At 33.1% G+C, this 18,254-nt stretch overlaps 1 protein-coding gene and 1 long non-coding RNA gene across 2 annotated transcripts; both read left to right on the top strand.

The window, feature by feature from the left end:
* Nucleotides 1-6,750: 6,750 nt before the first annotated feature.
* LOC127083406 (uncharacterized) lies at nucleotides 6,751-7,920 on the top strand. Its single transcript, XR_007788404.1, has 2 exons — nucleotides 6,751-7,118; nucleotides 7,623-7,920. It is a non-coding gene; the product is annotated as an uncharacterized LOC127083406 (long non-coding RNA).
* Nucleotides 7,921-14,324: 6,404 nt separating this feature from the next.
* LOC127078512 (uncharacterized) lies at nucleotides 14,325-15,232 on the top strand. Its single transcript, XM_051018958.1, has 2 exons — nucleotides 14,325-14,337; nucleotides 14,445-15,232. The coding sequence occupies exons 1-2, from the start codon at nucleotides 14,325-14,327 to the stop codon at nucleotides 15,230-15,232; spliced, it is 801 nt and encodes a 266-aa protein (XP_050874915.1).
* Nucleotides 15,233-18,254: the final 3,022 nt, after the last annotated feature.

The following is an 18,254-nucleotide window of genomic DNA, read 5'->3' as shown; positions in this document are numbered from 1 at the left end:
GATTTGCTACTATTTATATTAGAAAAAGGAGCAATTAAATAGCAATCTTTTTTCCCATTCATGTAAATTTTAGGTAAAACGTATTCACCTTGTGGAAACAATGAGTTTTCGCCAGTTGTTATTCTATGGTGAACTTTGTTTTAAAATATGGAACAATAAGTGGTTGGGATGGTAAGCCCAAGGGTGGGAAGATGGGCATATCTATCTGAGCTACAAATCTACTGGATAAGCTGTTGCAAATGTTGTAAGGGAATTGTATGGATTGACTGATAAATTGAACGTAATTCATGAAAGAATGATGGATGATGTGAAATAGTATCAAGTTGTGGAAAAACCGTTGCTACTTTGGAAATGGAGGTAGCTAAAAGTCAGCAGGAGTTAATGCTTATTTCCGAGTCTAGAAATGTACTTTTATTTTATGGAGTTTTGGAGCCCGACATTAAGTTTTTTCCCCCTTTTTCTTCATGTTGTAGTTTGAATTGCAACGTAAACGTAATTGTTGTTTCACAGTTTTGAAAATTAGTGACAGAAGAAATTATTAGGTTAAGTCGCGGACTAGGTTGCTCTCTTTAAAATGTTTCGTGGTATTGTACAAAATTATGCAAAGCAATCGAACTACCGTGTCGTCTCCAGGATAAAACAGTTCAATTCTATATTGTACTATCACTACTTTCACGATAGATAATTGGTCTAGAAATACACCCTCTCATGGTACAAAGACCATTCGAATATGGTATAAATACCACTCATAATATCTGATATAATGAGCAGTCATAATAATTTCTCAAACCAAGAGAAATTATAATAATTCTCCAAAGAGAATTCAATAATAGTAATTTGACCACTCAAACGAGGAGAAATTAACAAAATTCTCTAGGGAGAATTCAAGAAATTACTCAAAAAATCCAACGAGTAAAAAGAAATGTGGAGAAGTTAGCGCTTCGACAATTCGAAATATGCAGAGTTATGAGAATGAGGAAGGAAAAACTCAACAAAATGAATTTTTGATGTGTTTTGGAATGAAACAAGGATTCTCCTTATATAATGAAATGAGGAGGAAATATATCTCACTTAAGCAATGCGGGACTAAGGAGTTTTTTCAACTAATACATAATGTGGGACTTCTTAAGGAACTTTTTCAAATTCATCTCCCTATATTTGAATATTGTTATAATGTTTCAATAATCTCCCACTTGAATTTAAAAAAGTGTTTCAGAAGTAACGTCAAACGTTTCTAAGATTGTGCATAAACAAAGATGTTTGTGACTTGAACATTTGCATAACAAGTAGGATTTCGAATCAACAAGAGTGACATAATTATCTTAAACTCTATCTCAGACATCAAACCCGTACACAACATTTTCTTAAGGTGTTATCTAATAATACGTGCTTCAATGGCCCTACACGTGTATCCTAATGAAGGCTCTAGGAATTCTGCCTCGAAATTCCGTAGGAACTGACCTAAGTTCCACAATCACATAGGTGAGTCTATCAAAAGTACTTTTGTAGCCTAGGTACTCCATCATACAGAGTATAAATCTCATTAAGAGTCTCTATTATCTGATCCTCTTATCGCTTCATGATTCATGATTTTCTTATTTACTCTAGCATGATCACCTCATATTTCTTACAACTTGTTTTTACTCATCGAATCTATTTCTTGGGATCTCTAGTCATTTAGGTCAGGTTACAATCATGAGCAACTCATTTCTCTATAGGCATTAGTCTCATCTTCTTTGATGTATTATAGACTTTCTCTCTAATCATTTCGTCAAAGGATCTGCTAAATTTTCATCAATGTGTACATGATCCACTTTTACAACCTTTTTAGAGACACAATCTCTAACAATGTTGTGTTTCCTCCTTATTTGATGTCACTTACCGTTATATTAATAGTTCTCAATTTTTGCAATAGCCGCGGTACTATCACAATGGATCAACAAAGTTGGCATAGGTTTTTCCAATCAAGGGATCTCAACTAGCAAGCATCTTAACCAACTTGCTTCTTAAATAGTCGTCGTTAATGCTATCATCTCAGACTCCATCATGGACCGAGCCAGGATAGTCTATAGTACCTCGCCACTAGGCATGAATTCGCCTCATTAAGAACCATTTTATCCGTCAACGTATCACTTAAATCAACATCTGTAAAATTTTCTTTAATTGCAACCACTTTTGTAATCGGTAGTCATTCACGGGAAAAGGGTTTCGTAACGGTTTGCTTGTCGTTTTTCTTTGATAAAGGATCTTGTCGGCATAATTGGATTTCTTCAGTAATCCCGTTTTATAGGATGTTTATACATATCAGAGCTCGCTCGCACTGCTTGCCGGAGAGGACTGATAGGTTTTTCCGTTTAGAGTTTTGAATGTATTAGATTGGCTAACCTTTTATTTTGCTAAGATACTCATTGACGATGGATGAACCTAACTCATCCTTTGGCTGCTTTGGCTATGGATTCGAAAGAAAATTATGATGTTGATATCGGCTTAGAGGCAACCAGCAACTTATAAATATTGTGTGGTCCGAGAAAGTTTTACTAGAGTTCTACGATGGGCATCAAATATTTATGATAAACATTATTTGGAAAAACCTCCATGAAACTAGTCAGGTGAGGTCACAATCGTCCGGCCTAGAAGGAGGTAGGTTAGGAAATAATCAATGGCCATCATTGTTGGTGATGCAATGTTTCTAGTATGTTTTTCTTCTTTTTTGTGCTATTCATCTATCAGATGCCCCTTTGTTAGGCCTTAAGAACTTTTTTATATTGCTACTCTTTTTTCCTTTTGGATTCTGAAAAGGCGTGGATTAAATAGTTAACTAGTAACTATTAACCATTTGTAACCAACTCCTTATTAACCATTTGGAATGCCATAACTGCACCGACTTGGACAGTCTTTTACAACCCAATAAATAGAATTCGGGATGAATATGAAACTCGCTATCCGACTTCATAATATTTCCCCGAGATGCATACCACCCATATCAAAATCCGAGAAGTATAGTCGGCTTTAAGAATTTCGGGGTTTAGAAAACTCTAGAATAGATAATGAAGATAATCAAATCTGAAGGGATTTTCTAAAATTAAGGGTGTAAATGTGACCTCACAATATTCGATATATACAGGCGATTTAATAACAATGTTAATATCATCTAACGTAGATTTGATGATAGTCAATTCATCATATAAGGCCTTAATGTCATGTACATATTATGACATAGACCGGGATCATGTTGTAATGCCAAATAAATGCTCCTTCAAGTGCATGATTTGAGCACAAGTTTGCTTGCAAGCATTTTTGGTCATAACCTCTCAAGCTTTTATTTTTTGAAAGTTTTTACATTTTTATGCTTTGTAATGATGCTTCAATCTATAGATTAAATAAGGGCATGGCAGATCCATTGATCCTATCTTTTTCCATTGATAGTAAGTATCATCATTTCGAGTTGGGCATAATGGCGTGCCATTGACATTACCTATGAGGCTATACCCCACAAGTATTGCATTAAATTGCACATGTCATGCATGAAAGTTTTTGTTGTTCATCTTGATGGAAGAATGAGTGTTGATGGCCACAATAGAATTGACATTTGAGCATATGAATATGTTTTGTATATCTCCAATAATCAACCATACACAATGCAATATCATCTTGGTGAAAAAGTACCTTATGCTAAAAGTTAGCTTAAAATTAAGTACCGTAGTTTTGAAGTTAAATGTAATAAAGAAAGAATAACGACCTAATTTGCAAATAAATTTGTTCCTAATTATGAGCAGATTTGATTGGATTTTAATGTCCATTAAATTCATGTTCCAAATCATGTAATTGCAGTTGTATTATATTTTATGTATTTTTACGTGATATTTGTTCATACATTATTGTTCCCTCGTGCATCTATGTTTTAATGAATTTAATTTTTATTTCATTATCATTTCATATCATAATAGTAACATGAATCATCACGAAAAATGTGGATTTTATAAACTGAATGATGATTAGTTATGTTTTTAACTGAAAAAAAATAGTGAAGTATAAGAAATGTGCTAATGTAGTTGAAACTCCATAAGATGAATGATGCTGGTGTTATATATATCATTAATGATGCATGAATATGATGTTTTATGTCATGTGGCGATGAATGAATGGTGAATTATATGCAACATATCATACATGAATGATAATTAATGTATGCTTTTGATGTATAAATGAGATTATCTCTCGGTATAATTTTGTTGAGATTTAAATGGACTTGTAACTTGTATTCTCCCTCTTCTTAATACATATGAAAGTATACTTCTTTATGGTATTGTCATATCTTGTATCTCTTTTTGTCACATGTATTATCCCTTAGCAAGTGCATTTTCTTTCCAATATTAATTTTTAAAAAATATTTTCATTTTTACTCTATTCATAAAACAAATAAAAAAGATCATCTCTATTATATTATTAAAAACAAAAAGATGAAGTGATTATTCTTTATTACTACAACATGAAAAATAAAAATGTTCTTAAGGCCGGTTGAATTACGTTTAATTTTTAGTTTTTAAATTTTGTTTATAAATCTATTTAAAAATATATATATTTTTAAGAAGAGAATAATAAAAAAAACTAATTTTTAATAACGGTTTGAGATATAAAAATGAGAAATTTTGTTTGGAAGTCACATTGTTTTACACTACTTTTAAGAAGAGAATAGAAAAATATATTTGATTATCTAATTTTTTAAATCAATTTTATTTTTTAAATAGTAAAAAGTAAAATAAATCATTTATATTTTTGAAAAGAAATAAAAATTATGTATTTAATTAAATATAATTTTTCAATATAACTAATAGTTAAATTTTAAATAAATATAAATATAAATGAAAGAAAAATCATGTAGAAAATTGAAAAGAAAAATCATGTACCATTTTTATTAATAAATAGAAAGAAAATTAATTTTTATTAATGCAATGAAAGTCATATTTCGTTTCTAATATAATATAAATTAAAGTTTCTTTTGTAGGGAAAGAAACATTTATTTTTTACAATTTCATCCCAAACTAAAATATTAAATGATATGATTTTTTATTTAATTTTAATATAATTTATCATTTTTAATTGATAAAAATAACAATTCTTTTTAAATTATATATATATTATAATTTAAAATTAAATTAAATTTTTAAACATTTTTAATAATGATATCAAGTTGTTTTATAAAATAAAGTAAGTAAAAAAATTGTAAAAAATAATTAAATAAAAAAGTTAAAAGAAAAGAAAGAAGAAAAGAATAAAAAAAAGAAGAATAAGGAAGCATTAAAAACATACTATTAAATTAAGAAAATTGTGGGGTTACAAATCCATGATTTACTAAATCCACGTTTTTAAAAATGTCTTAAATTTATTTGTTGTTATATAAATTAATTAATAAACGCTGCATTCATTGATTTGAACATAGTTTTAAACAACAATTTTTTATGATAATTTGATAAATAATGACCTTTTAAAATGCCACATTTTTCCCTAATTCAAATAATATACTGAAAATTACATCATCTTACAGTCACATTTTATGATTAATATAAATTTGACATTATTTCTTAAACTAGCCACAATATCTAAAATAACCCTCAAATAATTTTAAATTTTCTCAAATAAAATTGTAATTGTCTTTATTATTTTAACAAAACTTTTAAATGTATTCTAAAAAATATATATTAAAAAAACAAATAATTCAATGTTCATATTTATATAAGTCATTGCTAAATGCGTACATAATAAAAATGCTTCAGAAACTGTGTTCTTCTTATATCAAAACTTTGAGTTTCATTCGAAAGAGTGATTCTTTCGCCCCCACTGTCTTTTGTTTATCTCGTAGCAATTAAAAAAAGACATAACATTAATATCTAATTATCTTTAAAGACATCACATTTGAAAAACTTTGAGTTTCATTTCAAAATCAATTTTCGCTTCCCAAAAAAGTATATGATTTAGCGAACTGCAATCTCACGCGTTTGTAATTATGGATTATAACCGAGTTCAATGTCACCACATAATTTTGTTTATAAGAAAAATAAAAGATATGGATAAAACTCCTAAAAAAAAGATAAGATATATTCATGATAACAAATATCAGATTTGGAAGTCATTTAGACAAAACATATATATTAGCATCCCTTCCATTTAGTTAATTTTGATTTGAATGTTAATTTAAGTAAGGGTGACATCTGCTACTCATCTGGATAGAAAAAGAGAAAGAAAAATGTTTTTTAATTTTTATTAATGAAAGAGGACCTAAAAAAAATTTACAAATAAATACTCAGGGAAAAAGTTTTACATATTACACTTAAATTGATAAGATAAGACTTTTGAATCGGGATAACAAATAATTTAATCCGTTTGAAAAATACTTGGTATTGTACCGATATGTCTTATTCCATTTACTCGATCGATATCATCCTATAATTATTTATTTAATTAGAAACAAATAATAAATGAGTAGTAAAATAAATAATAAAACAATTTAGAAATAACAACTAAAATCATTATCCAATTAATAATAACAAATAATAATAAAATAAAATAAATTAAAAAAATATTTTTTTAATTTTTATTTTAAAACTCAAACTTAATTAAAATGCTGAAAAATAAATAAATAAAAAATTAATAATGTCCTTATTTTCAATAAAAGAAAAAAAAAACAAAATAACAAAACAATGAAATGGTCCTGGAGAGGGGTTCAAATTGCAAACAAAGGTTAAAGAAAACAACCTTAAACAGAGAAACAGTCGTTCCATTCTTCCCTCACCAGAACATGTGTCATTTCTCTGTAAAAGCCAAAATTTTCATGGCCAATGTTTAAATCCGAAAACCAAAACGAAATCCTAACCCAATGTCCTTCCCACACTCATCTTCCATTCTCAGTTTTCTAACAAATCCTTACTCGTTTTTTTTCTTTCCAAAAAAATCCCCTGTTTGAAATCATTAAAATCTCAGTTTTGTAACCACAATATCAGTTCCGAAAATCAAACCAGGCCAATTCCAAAGATCAACAAATCAGTTCAAAAGTGGAAGGGAGAAAGAAAACAGAAGCGACCGAGCTACTATACAAGAAGCTATTTTGACGTGAGCTTCCGGTAATGTCACTCCCTTCAGAATCCATAGCCTATTCTTCTTGTCTCGTCTCTGTGCCTATTCTTCTGATTTGAATCTTGTTTATGCTAATCTTCAGAACTTCCGACATGAAAACGATAAAATGTTAAGGTCACAGTTTGCTGCTATGGGTATGAAGGGAATGAAGGTTTCTCTTTTTTGTTTGAAAAACGGTTTTTTTCTCCCCTGCTAGAACTGTGCCTCTGTTTTATATTGAGAATTCTGAGGGTTTGATATTGTATGTTGATAATGTCATTTCTTATTACTGCAGTAATAAAATTCTTCCCTCATTTCTTCTGGAAAAAATTAATTTAAATTCTTGCTGTGAAATTTCAACTGATTTGAGTGAATTATTTTTATTTTAGGTTCAATGTTATGTTGCGTTGACTATGTGATGATCTTGAAATTCTGATTGTTCTTAATCATGAATTTGCACTTTATTTCAAAATATTGGTTTTGGTCCTTGAACTAAACCCTCTTAATATCAGCTTGGACAGGTTCCCTTTTGATGCCACTTCATGCTTATTTGCTAAGGATTGTCAAATGAAACAGAAAATGGAGTCTGAAATGCACAAGATTCAGGGGATGGAGGCAATCTGTGGTTTACATTTGGGCAATCTGTGGTTTACATTTGGGCTTGAGAACTTGTTCCATTTAAATTCAACATTTGTAAACACACTTGTAATTCACTTTCGTTTGTGTAACGTTAGGATAGTGTAGACTTCATAAAGGAACTTGCAAATTGTAATTTGAAACACAATTTTTAGTTTGCATTTTAAGCTTCAATTATCTCTTGTTTGTTTTATTTTAAATCTATTCCTGTTCAAAATATCTTAAAGAAGTTATTTAATTTTAGAAACAAAATGAATGGATGATTAAGTAGAAATTGTTGGAGAATGGAAACTTGAAGTAAATGATGATGTAGGTATGAATGAAAATTTAAATTATGAATGAGATGAATAGGTGCACCTTTGACTTTAATTGCACAAATATTGTTCTGTCCTTTTTGTTCTAAATTTCAACTTGTATGCCAAGATAAATGAAACTGAATGACTAAGAAAAACATGATGGTGAAAGTATGAATGATGTAGTGAACTTCCAAAGTCCACAATTAACCTCTAAATCCAACCAGAATACTCGACTTTCATTCTTCTAGGACTAAAAATGATTAATACCAATGAATGAGACAATGTATAGAAAAACAAAATGTATGAATGACATGATGTATGGTAGGTATATGCATGAATGTAGTAATATGGTTCTGATTGATTAAAATCAACTAGAAAATATAATGAAAGATCATCATCAAAATCTTAAGTCATTAGTTTAACAAAGTTAAGTGAAATTCAACACCAATGTTGATTATGGACATGTAATGGATAGAGAAATGGAGGGGCTGGTCAGAACAAATAAATCAAACAGGGTGACCAAAAGTTCTCAACTTTTAGTCCTAATTTAAACATATATGACCAAATGAAATGGTCATAAGAAGCTAAATCAACTAATGTGATACAGATGAATGAAATGACTGCATATGGATGTATGAGAATGAATGACTTAGCTACAGATGGATGAACATCAATGGATGAATGCAGATCAATTAGGTGGGGACAAATTTGGGGTATGACAGTTGCCCCTATTTAAATATTTTTACCATATAGCATTAGTGATGTCAATCCTCATGAAATCAAGGTGAAATGTATTTAAATACAGAAGACTTGAATTTTTTCCCTAGATGCAAATATCATGTTATGCTCAAGCTGAAAGACTTCTTTTTGTTTAATAGGGATGTGGTGAACCCTAGCATGATTTTCTTATGATGGATGATAAGCATACTTGTGGGGAATGATGGAAATATGAAATAAGAGATGCCATAGTCAATGAGAAAATTTAGATTTTGATAAATTCACCCCATTGTCTAAGTAAAGAGATATAATTCGAAGTTGAAAATAATGTTCAACAATTTTTGTAACATTTGGAAATAAAACTGAGACATTGATTTATTCCTTAATGAATTTAAGGTTATACATACTTAGTGAATATATCTAAAAAAATTATATAAAAATAAAATCGATTTAATGATGTGGTTGGGGCTGGTTCCCAAACATCGATGTAAATAAGCACAAGTGGCCTCTTAGTTGTCATTGTAAATGTTGAAAATAATAGTTTGTGACTATTGACACTATTACATGATATGCGTGGTTCAGAGTAACACTATTTTGTAGATGGGGATGATATTTATCATTACATGGTCTGAAGAATGCCCTAATATGTGATGGTGTGGTTGATGAGTGGAAGTTTTATAGTGAGCACAGTTGATGGGGATGGAGATCGAGGCATGTGGTAAAGGCCATTGTCAGGTTGTCCTTTTAGAAGATGTGTCATTCTCTTCAAATACTTTATCAAGAAATGGTAGAAAAGAAAACTCAACATAAATTGGATTAGTTTGACATAAGGAAGACAAAGACATCATATCTTGATAAAATTTTGGCACATGTAGAACGTTTGATAAATGAAGAGAATGAGATGGAGAATTTAAAATAATTTTACTAGTTTTGTATATAGGGAGACTTGAGCCATCACCTACACTTAGGTGATCAGGACCTTTGTAAGGTTGAGAGAGACACAATCTATATCACTTGTAATGTTATGTCAGACTCCTGAGTCTAAGATCTAGTCTCAGATATCCAATGACATGATACAAGTATGAAATTCAATTGGGGTATTTGTCCTCTTTGATGGATATTCATTAAGTTTTTAAAAAGGCTTTGGTAGTATGGTCTGGTTTGTGATAAAACTGATAAATAATTTTTGTTGCTGAGTGGAGAGATGTGGATCTGATGTTTCCAAATTATTTTCCATACTTGTTGTAGTATTGATTCCCTGATTGTGTTATATTTGCAGTGGAAATAAGAGGTATTTCTTGAACAATTTCATCTCTTTTTAAGTAACCTTAAAACTTGTTCATGATATACATTATTTGGAAAAACCTCTTTGAACTAGCAAAGTGAGGTCACAATCGTCCTGTTCGGAAGGAGGTAGGTTATTAAGGAATCAATGGCCACCATTGTTGGTGATCCAAGGTTTCTCGTATGTTTTTCTACTTTTTGTGTTATTCATCGATCTGATGCCCCCTTTGTTAGGCCTCAAAGACCTTTTTTATATTGCCAACCTTTTCCCCTTTTATATATTGAAGAGGCGTGGATTAAATAGTTAATTAGTAATTGTTAACCATTTGTAACTGACTCCTCATTAGTTGTTCAATAACGAATTATTCCCTGGGAATGCCATAACTACTCCGACTTTGACGGTCTTTCAGAGCCCGGTAAATTGAATTCAGGATGAGTGTGGAACTTGTTATCCGGCTACATTATAATTCCTCGGGATACACATTGGCCATATCAAAATTCGAGAAGCATGCCCGGATTTAAGAATTTTGGGGTGTATATAAGCCCGATTATGAAACCCAATGTGATGAAATGTTCGGACAAAGAATCCTGAAATTATTTCTTCTTGAATGGGTTATACTTCCATCTGGTTTGGTTTTATAGGAAAGCCAATCATGACTCTAGTTCGACAGGGTTTTTGAACCGTTTCTGGACAGAGAAAGTCGGAGAGCCTCAATGGGATCTTGACTAGTTGGCATCATATAACTCGGCGGATTCTCGACATATAGGATTCAGAGAGCCTAGTGGGATCTTAACCCATTTGTCATCATAGAACTCGGTAGTTTCTAGACATAGAGAAGTCGGAGAGCCCCAATGGGATCTCGACATGTTATCGTCGTAGAACCCAGTAGGTTCTAGACATAGAAAAGTCAGAGAGCCCTAGTGGATCTCGACCTGTTGTCATTGTAGAACTCAGTAGGTTCTATACATAGAGAATTCGAAGAGCCTCAATGGGATCTTGGCCTGTTTTAGTCAGAGAACTCGGTAGGTTATAGACATAGAGAAGTCGGAGAGCACAATAGCATATCGACATGTTGTCGTCGTAGAAATCGATAGGCTCTAGATATAGAGAAGTCAGAGAGCCCTAGTGGGATATCGACCTTTTGGCGTCGTAGAACTCGGTAGGTTCTAGACATAGAGAAGTCGGAGAGCCCTAATGGGATCTTGGCATGTTATCATCATAGAACCCGAAAGGTTCTAGACATAGAGAAGTCGGTGAGGTCTAGTGGGACCTCGACCTATTGTCGTTGTAGAACTCGGTAGGTTGTAGACATAGAGATGTCAGAGAACCCCGGTGGGATCTCGACATGTTATCGTCATAGAACTCACTAGGTTCTAGACATAGAGAAGTCGGAGAGCCCTAGTGTGATCTCGACTTGTTGTTGTCGTAGAACTCGGTAGGTTCTAGACATAAAGTAGTCGGAAAGCCCCGGTGGGATCTCAACCTTTTGGCATTGTAGAACTCGGTAGGTTTTAGACATAGAAAAGTCGAAGAGCCCATGTGGAATCTCGACTTGTTGACGTCCTGTTTTAACTAAGCCAAGGCTTGGCCTTGTTATTAGAATTGTGATAGCCCATGTGGATTTTAAAATATTAGTAGTAACCAAATCCCGAAAGATTCAGATGATCTCGTGTAGCAAATTACTAGTATATCTTGCTTCATTCTTTACATGACCCATATGTGTTGGGGTCTAATTCCTGAGAATCTTTGGTGTGATTTATATCGGAGATCATTCTCATTGGAGCATTGGTTCATAATTTTTTTAATACATCCTTTACGGATGCATTTGTAATGTTTGGACGCCTTCCGAATCTTTTGACAATAATCTTCGAGCCCTCATGAGATTTCTTTTAGTTGTGACCATGTTAGTTTTTTTAGAATTTCTATGTATCCCTAATAGGCTTTATTTTTTTGATAATTTTATTCGTTTTTTTGGAAATAAATTAGAATGGCGGCCCCCAAGCGAATATTTAGCTTTATCTATAGCTAAGGTTTGTAATGTATAGGTTCAAAGCCTTAGTGAGACAGGCCTTACTCATTGATGGATCTTGTCATTTTTTTTAACACAAATCGGATAATCCCTGAGTGGATCATATCGGTGTTTGGCTAGGGATAAGGTAACCAAACCGCTTAAGGTCGGAAGTATGTTAACTTTATTAGGCTAGAGGTATGCTAACTTAGTCAAGATGTCAGAGGTATATTTACACTTGGTTTTTAATCAAGGTCAGAGGTTTTAATTAACATAACCTGGTCATAAGTTTCTATTTACTTGACCGATTTACTTGGACTTTAGTTTAAGGTCAAATGTGCTAATTAACATAACTCAGTCATAGGTTTCTATTTACTTGACCAATTTTCCAGAGGTTCTTATTTACTTGGAATTTTGATTCGGTCAAAGGTTTCAATTTAACATGACTCGGTCAGAGGTTCTTATTTACTTGACTAATTTGCTATAGGTTTTTATTTACTTGGATTTTTGATTCGGTCAGAGGTTTCAATTAACATAACCCTATCAGAGGTTCTTATTTACTTGACCGATTTGCCAAATATTTTTATTTACTTGGATTTTTTATTCAGTCAGAAGTTTCAATTAACATAACTCCATCAATGATTCTTATTTACTTGACCGATTTGGCCCTTATGGAGGTCTTGGGTTGAATAATCTATGCGGAAGTCTTCGTTGTTCTCGGCCTATACTTTTATTGGAGAGTGAATTTTTGTCCGGACTTTGTACCTGATAAATTTCATAAAAATGATTAAAAGCATAAACAATTCATAATACTCAGAAGGTGATGTCGAACTTTGCATCAGATTGTTGTCCCTGCGAGATAATTCAACTTCTCTTCTTGAACTTTCGTCATAGTACCTGATGTTCTTTTACTGAAAACTCGAGTTATTCGATAGGATATAGTTTCTCTCGACAACCACCATGCATAATTTTAAGAGTTAGAAAAGAATCGGTGTCTCCCGGCCTCGCAGGAGAAAGAAGCGCCACATATTACCTAAAGTAAATTCTAAATATGTCATTAGTTATAAATGACACAGAAATTAATTCACCTGATCCAATAATAATCATTTAAAGCATATAATTTCATAGGTCGATTATCTTGGTTTTGTAGGTGATTTATGCTTTCAAAATTAATTTCGTCAGCTCTTCTTTTCACACACATGAGGTGGCTTAACATGTTTCAATCCTCTGGGATCAATATCTTCCCACAATCATACAGTAAAAGTAAACCGTAGCAGTTGAGCTTAATAACACATATCATAAAAGTCAGTTTATTTTTTTATTTATAAAAGAATGGGAGATGTGTTTTCCTTTCTTGATTTGTAAATCTTCCTTAATAATAATGTTTATTATAGAGTCAGATGATGTCAGCACAAACACCGAAAAGAATGAAAAACATCAGCTTAAAACAATTTTCACCGACACGGGAAGCTTTAGAAGCAACATGCTTAAGGCTCTTTACTGCCTTGTTATCACATTTTAAATCAGTAGAGATCATTACGAAAATATGCACCGTGAGAAACCCAACCAACGCATCTGTTAACAGTAAAAGTTAACAGAATGTATACCACTATCATGGCTTCCACTCCTTTTTTTGTGATTTGTTCAGCCACTATAGTCGAAGCTTGTGTTGGCGATCATGAGGTTCAAAGCTCTGCAGGAGAGATCTGAAGCTTCTCTATCGACATGGATTAATATCTCACCACTAGGCATGAATTCGCTTCAATAAGAACCATTTTATTCATCAACGTATCACTCAAATCAACAGCTGTAAAATTTGCTTTGATTGCAACAGTTTCGTAACAGGCTGTCATTCACCGGAAGAGGGTGTTGAAATATTAAACTTGATTTGGGCCTAATTTTATTATTTGATTTTGGGATTAGTTATTTGGGCTTAGTTTATATTGGGTAGTGTTTCTAGAAAAGTCTTGTAGTATTTAGAGTATCTAGATATTTCTTAAGATTGTAATATTTTCTAGAATACTCTTTGAATATCTAGAGTTGAGAACTCTCTAGAATTAGTGTGTCTAGAGTTCTCCTTAGAGTACTATAAATAGAGATGTAATCCAACACTTTTAAATCAAGCAAAAATATAAAGTTCTCTCTTCCATAAATAATTCTCTTACCTACCAAGTCTCTATTCAAGCCTCTAATATTCCCACACATTTTTCTTAAACACAAAAAAGGGTTTATTTCCTACAAAGTGGCATCAGAGCTTCAAGGTCCTAAAAAAATGGCGAATGGGGGTTTCCCTTTTCAAATGTCGATGCTCACAAAGAACAACTATGACAATTGGAGTATCAAGATGAAGGCTCTACTAGGAGCTCAAGATGTGTGGGATATCATTGAGAAGGCTTCAATGAGCAAGATGAAGCCTCACTAAGCCAATGTGTAAAGGAGACATTTAGGGAGTCAAGAAAGAGAGACAAGAAAGCTTTCTTCCTAATTTATCAATCGGTGGATGAATATACATTTGACAAGATCTCCAACGCAACGACGGCCAAAGAAGCATGGGACAAACTTCAAACTTGCAACAAAGGAGTGGAACAGGTGAAAAAGATTCGTCTTCAAACTCTTAGAGGTGATTTTGAACGTTTATTTATGGAAGAGTCCGAGTCAATTTCTGATTATTTTTCTCGAGTATTGGCCATAGTCAATCAACTTAAAAGAAATGGTGAAGATGTTGATGAGGTAAAAGTCATGGAGAAAATACTTCGCACTTTAAATCAAAGTTTTGACTTCATTGTTACCAACATTGAAGAAAACAAGGATTTAAAGACCATGACTATTGAGCAACTCATGGGTTCCTTACAAGCATATGAAGAAAATCAAAAGAGAAAAATTAAACAAAAGGAGGCTATGGAGCAACTACTACAACTCAACATAAAGGAAGCAAATTATGTGAATTACAAGAGCCAAAGAGGACGAGGTCGTGGCCAAGATCGTGGGCGTGGACGAGGACATGGAGGAGAAGGAAGAGGCAGTTACAATAACTACTCTAACAATGGAGAAAGAAGTTGGAATCCACAAGCAACAAGAGGTCGTGGAAGAGGAAATTCATGGTCGAGGTGTGATAAATCACAAATCAAGTGCTTCAACTGCAACAAGATCGGTCACTATGCATCTGAGTGTAGATTCTAGAAGAAAGTTGTGGAGAAAGCTAACTTTGTAGAAGAAAAAGGCAGAGAATAAGAAACTTTGTTGTTCGCGTGCCAAAACCAAGTTGAAGAGAAAAGAAACAAATGGTACCTCGACACCGACACAAGCAATCACATGTGTGGCGATCGAAGCATGTTCGTAGAGATCAATGAAGTGACAACTGGAAATGTCTCATTTGGAGATGACTCAAAGATACCGGTCAAAGGAAAAGGTAAAATTCTTATACGCTTAAAGAATGGGAGTCATCAATTCATATCCAATGTCTATTATGTTCCTAATATGAAGAATAATATTTTGAGCTTGGGACAATTATTAGAGAAAGGCTATGACATCCACTTGAAAGAACATAGTCTTTTCTTAAGAGATTGTAGACATAACTTGATTGCTAATGTGCCTATGTCAAATAATAAAATGTTCCTCTTGAACATTCAAAATGATGTTGCAAAGTGTCTCAAGACTTGCTATACAGACTCTTCGTGGCTATGGCATCTACGATTCGGACATCTCAACTTCGATAGTCTAAAATGTTTGTCAAAGAAGGAAATGGTGAGAGGCTTGCCTAGTATAAACCACCCAGACCAACTATGTGAAGGATGTCTAGTTGGGAAGCAATTCCGGAAAAGCTTTCCAAAGGAATCAACGTCAAGAGCGACAAAATCGCTAGAGCTCATACACATTGATGTCTGTGGACCAATCAATCCAAAATCTTTTGGTAAGAGTAAATACTTTCTCCTCTTTATTGATGATTATTCTAGAAAAACATGGGTTTATTTCTTGAAGGAGAAGTCAGAAGTGTTTGAAAACTTTAAGAAGTTCAAAGCCCTTGTGGAGAAAGAAAGTGGTCTTTCCATTAAGGCCATGAGATCTGACCGAGGAGGAGAGTTCATTTCAAATGAGTTCCAAAAATATTGTGAAGACCATGGATTCCGCCGCCCACTAACAGTGCCAAGATCACCACAACAAAATGGAGTAGCAGAGAGAAAGAATTGGACCATACTTAACATGGTGCGAAGCATGCTTAAGAGCAAGAAGATGCCGAGAGAGTTTTGGGCCGAAGCAGTGGCATGTGAGGTTTATCTGACAAATCGTTCCCCCAACAAGAAGCGTGCATGAGAAGACACCACAAGAAGCATGGAGTGGAAGGAAGCCTGGGATCTCTCACCTCAAAGTGTTTGGAAGCATTGCCTATACTCACGTTCCTGATGAAAGGAGAACAAAGCTCGATGATAAAAGTGAGAAGTATGTATTCGTCGGTTATGACTCAAGCTCCAAAGGGTACAAGCTCTATAATCCAAATAGTGGAAAGATCTTCATAAGTCGTGACGTGGAGTTTGAAGAAGAAGATTGTTGGGATTGAAGTGTTCAAGAAGACAAGTACGATTTTCTTCCTTACTTTGAAGAAGAAGACGAGATGGAACCACCAATGATAGAGGAAAATATTACACCACCGGCCTCACCGATACCAAGGTTGGATGAAACAAGCTCAAGTGAGAGGACACCACGACTAAGGAGAATTGAAGAGCTTTATGTGGTAACCGAAAACATAAATGACATTAACCTTTTTGTCTTTTAGGTAATTGCGAGCCTCTAAGCTATCAAGAAGCAGTTCAAAACGTAAAGTGGAGAGACGCCATGGAAGAAGAAATCAAGTCAATCACGAAGAATGATACATGGGAACTTACTACACTTCCACGAGGACATAAAGTAATCAGAATAAGATGGGTGTACAAGGTGAAGTTGAAGTATGTATTGTCTCAAGATCAATCTGCTGACATTTTCACTAAGCCACTCAAGTTGGAAACTTTCGTGAAGCTAAGGAATATGCTTGGAGTCACAAATCAAGTTTAAGGGGGGATGTTGAAATATTAAACTTGATTTGGGCCTAATTTTATTATTTGATTTTGGGCTTAGTTATTTGGGCTTAGTTTATATTGGGTAATGTTTCTAGAAAAGTCTTGTAGTATTTAGAGTATCTAGATATTTCTTAAGATTGTAATATCTTCTAGAATACTCTTTGAATATCTAGAGTTGAGAACTCTCTAGAATTAGTGTGTCTAGAGTTCTCCTTAGAGTACTATAAATAGAGATGTAATTGAACACTTTTGAATCAAGCAAAAATATAAATTTCTCTCTTCCATAAATAATTCTCCTACCTACCAAGTCTCTATTTAAGCGTCTAATATTCCCACACATTTTTCTTAAACACAAAAAAGGTTTATTTCCAACAGAGGGTTCATAAAGGTTTGCTTGCTGTTTTGCTTTGATAAAGGATTTTGTCGGCATAGTTGGATTTCTTCTGTAATCCGTTTTATATGATGTTTATACAAATCGGAGCTAGCTCACGCTGCTTTCCGGAGAGGACTGATCGGTTTTTCCGTTTAGAGTTCTGAATGTATTAGTTTTCCTAACCTTTTATTTTGCTAAGCTACTCCTTGACGATGGATGAACCTAACTCATCCTGCTTTGGCTATGGATTCCAAAGAAAATTATGATGTTGATATCCGCTTAGAGGCAATCAACAATGTATGTTGTTCTTCTTTTTTTATTATTCCTCTTTTTTTCCTTTCCCAGAACCCAATAAATTGAATCCAGAATCAATATGAGACTTGCTACATAATATTTCCCCGAGAAGCATACCGATCATATCATAATACGAGATATTTATTCGGCTTTAAGAATTTCGAAGGGTAGAAAATTCTAGAGTAGATAATAAAGATCATCAAATATAAAGGGATTTTCTAGAATTAAGAGTGTAAACGTGACCTCACAATATTCGGTACATAGGCCATTTAGAGTTAAATAACAATATTCATATCATCTAATGGATTAGATTTGAAGATTTGATGATAGCCAATTCATTAGATAAGGATAAATGCTCCTCAAGTGCATGATTTTAGCACAAGTTTGCTTGCAAACATTTTGGTGATAACCTCTCAAGCTTTTTTATTTTTATACTTTGTAATGATGTTTGAATCAATAGATTAAATAAGGGCATGTGAGGCTA

This window comes from Lathyrus oleraceus, chromosome 5 (assembly GCF_024323335.1).
Source record: "Lathyrus oleraceus cultivar Zhongwan6 chromosome 5, CAAS_Psat_ZW6_1.0, whole genome shotgun sequence".
Taxonomy (NCBI): Eukaryota; Viridiplantae; Streptophyta; class Magnoliopsida; order Fabales; family Fabaceae; genus Lathyrus; species Lathyrus oleraceus.
Note: the sequence above shows the minus strand (reverse complement) of the source record. Positions and strands in the feature narration are given on the sequence as shown.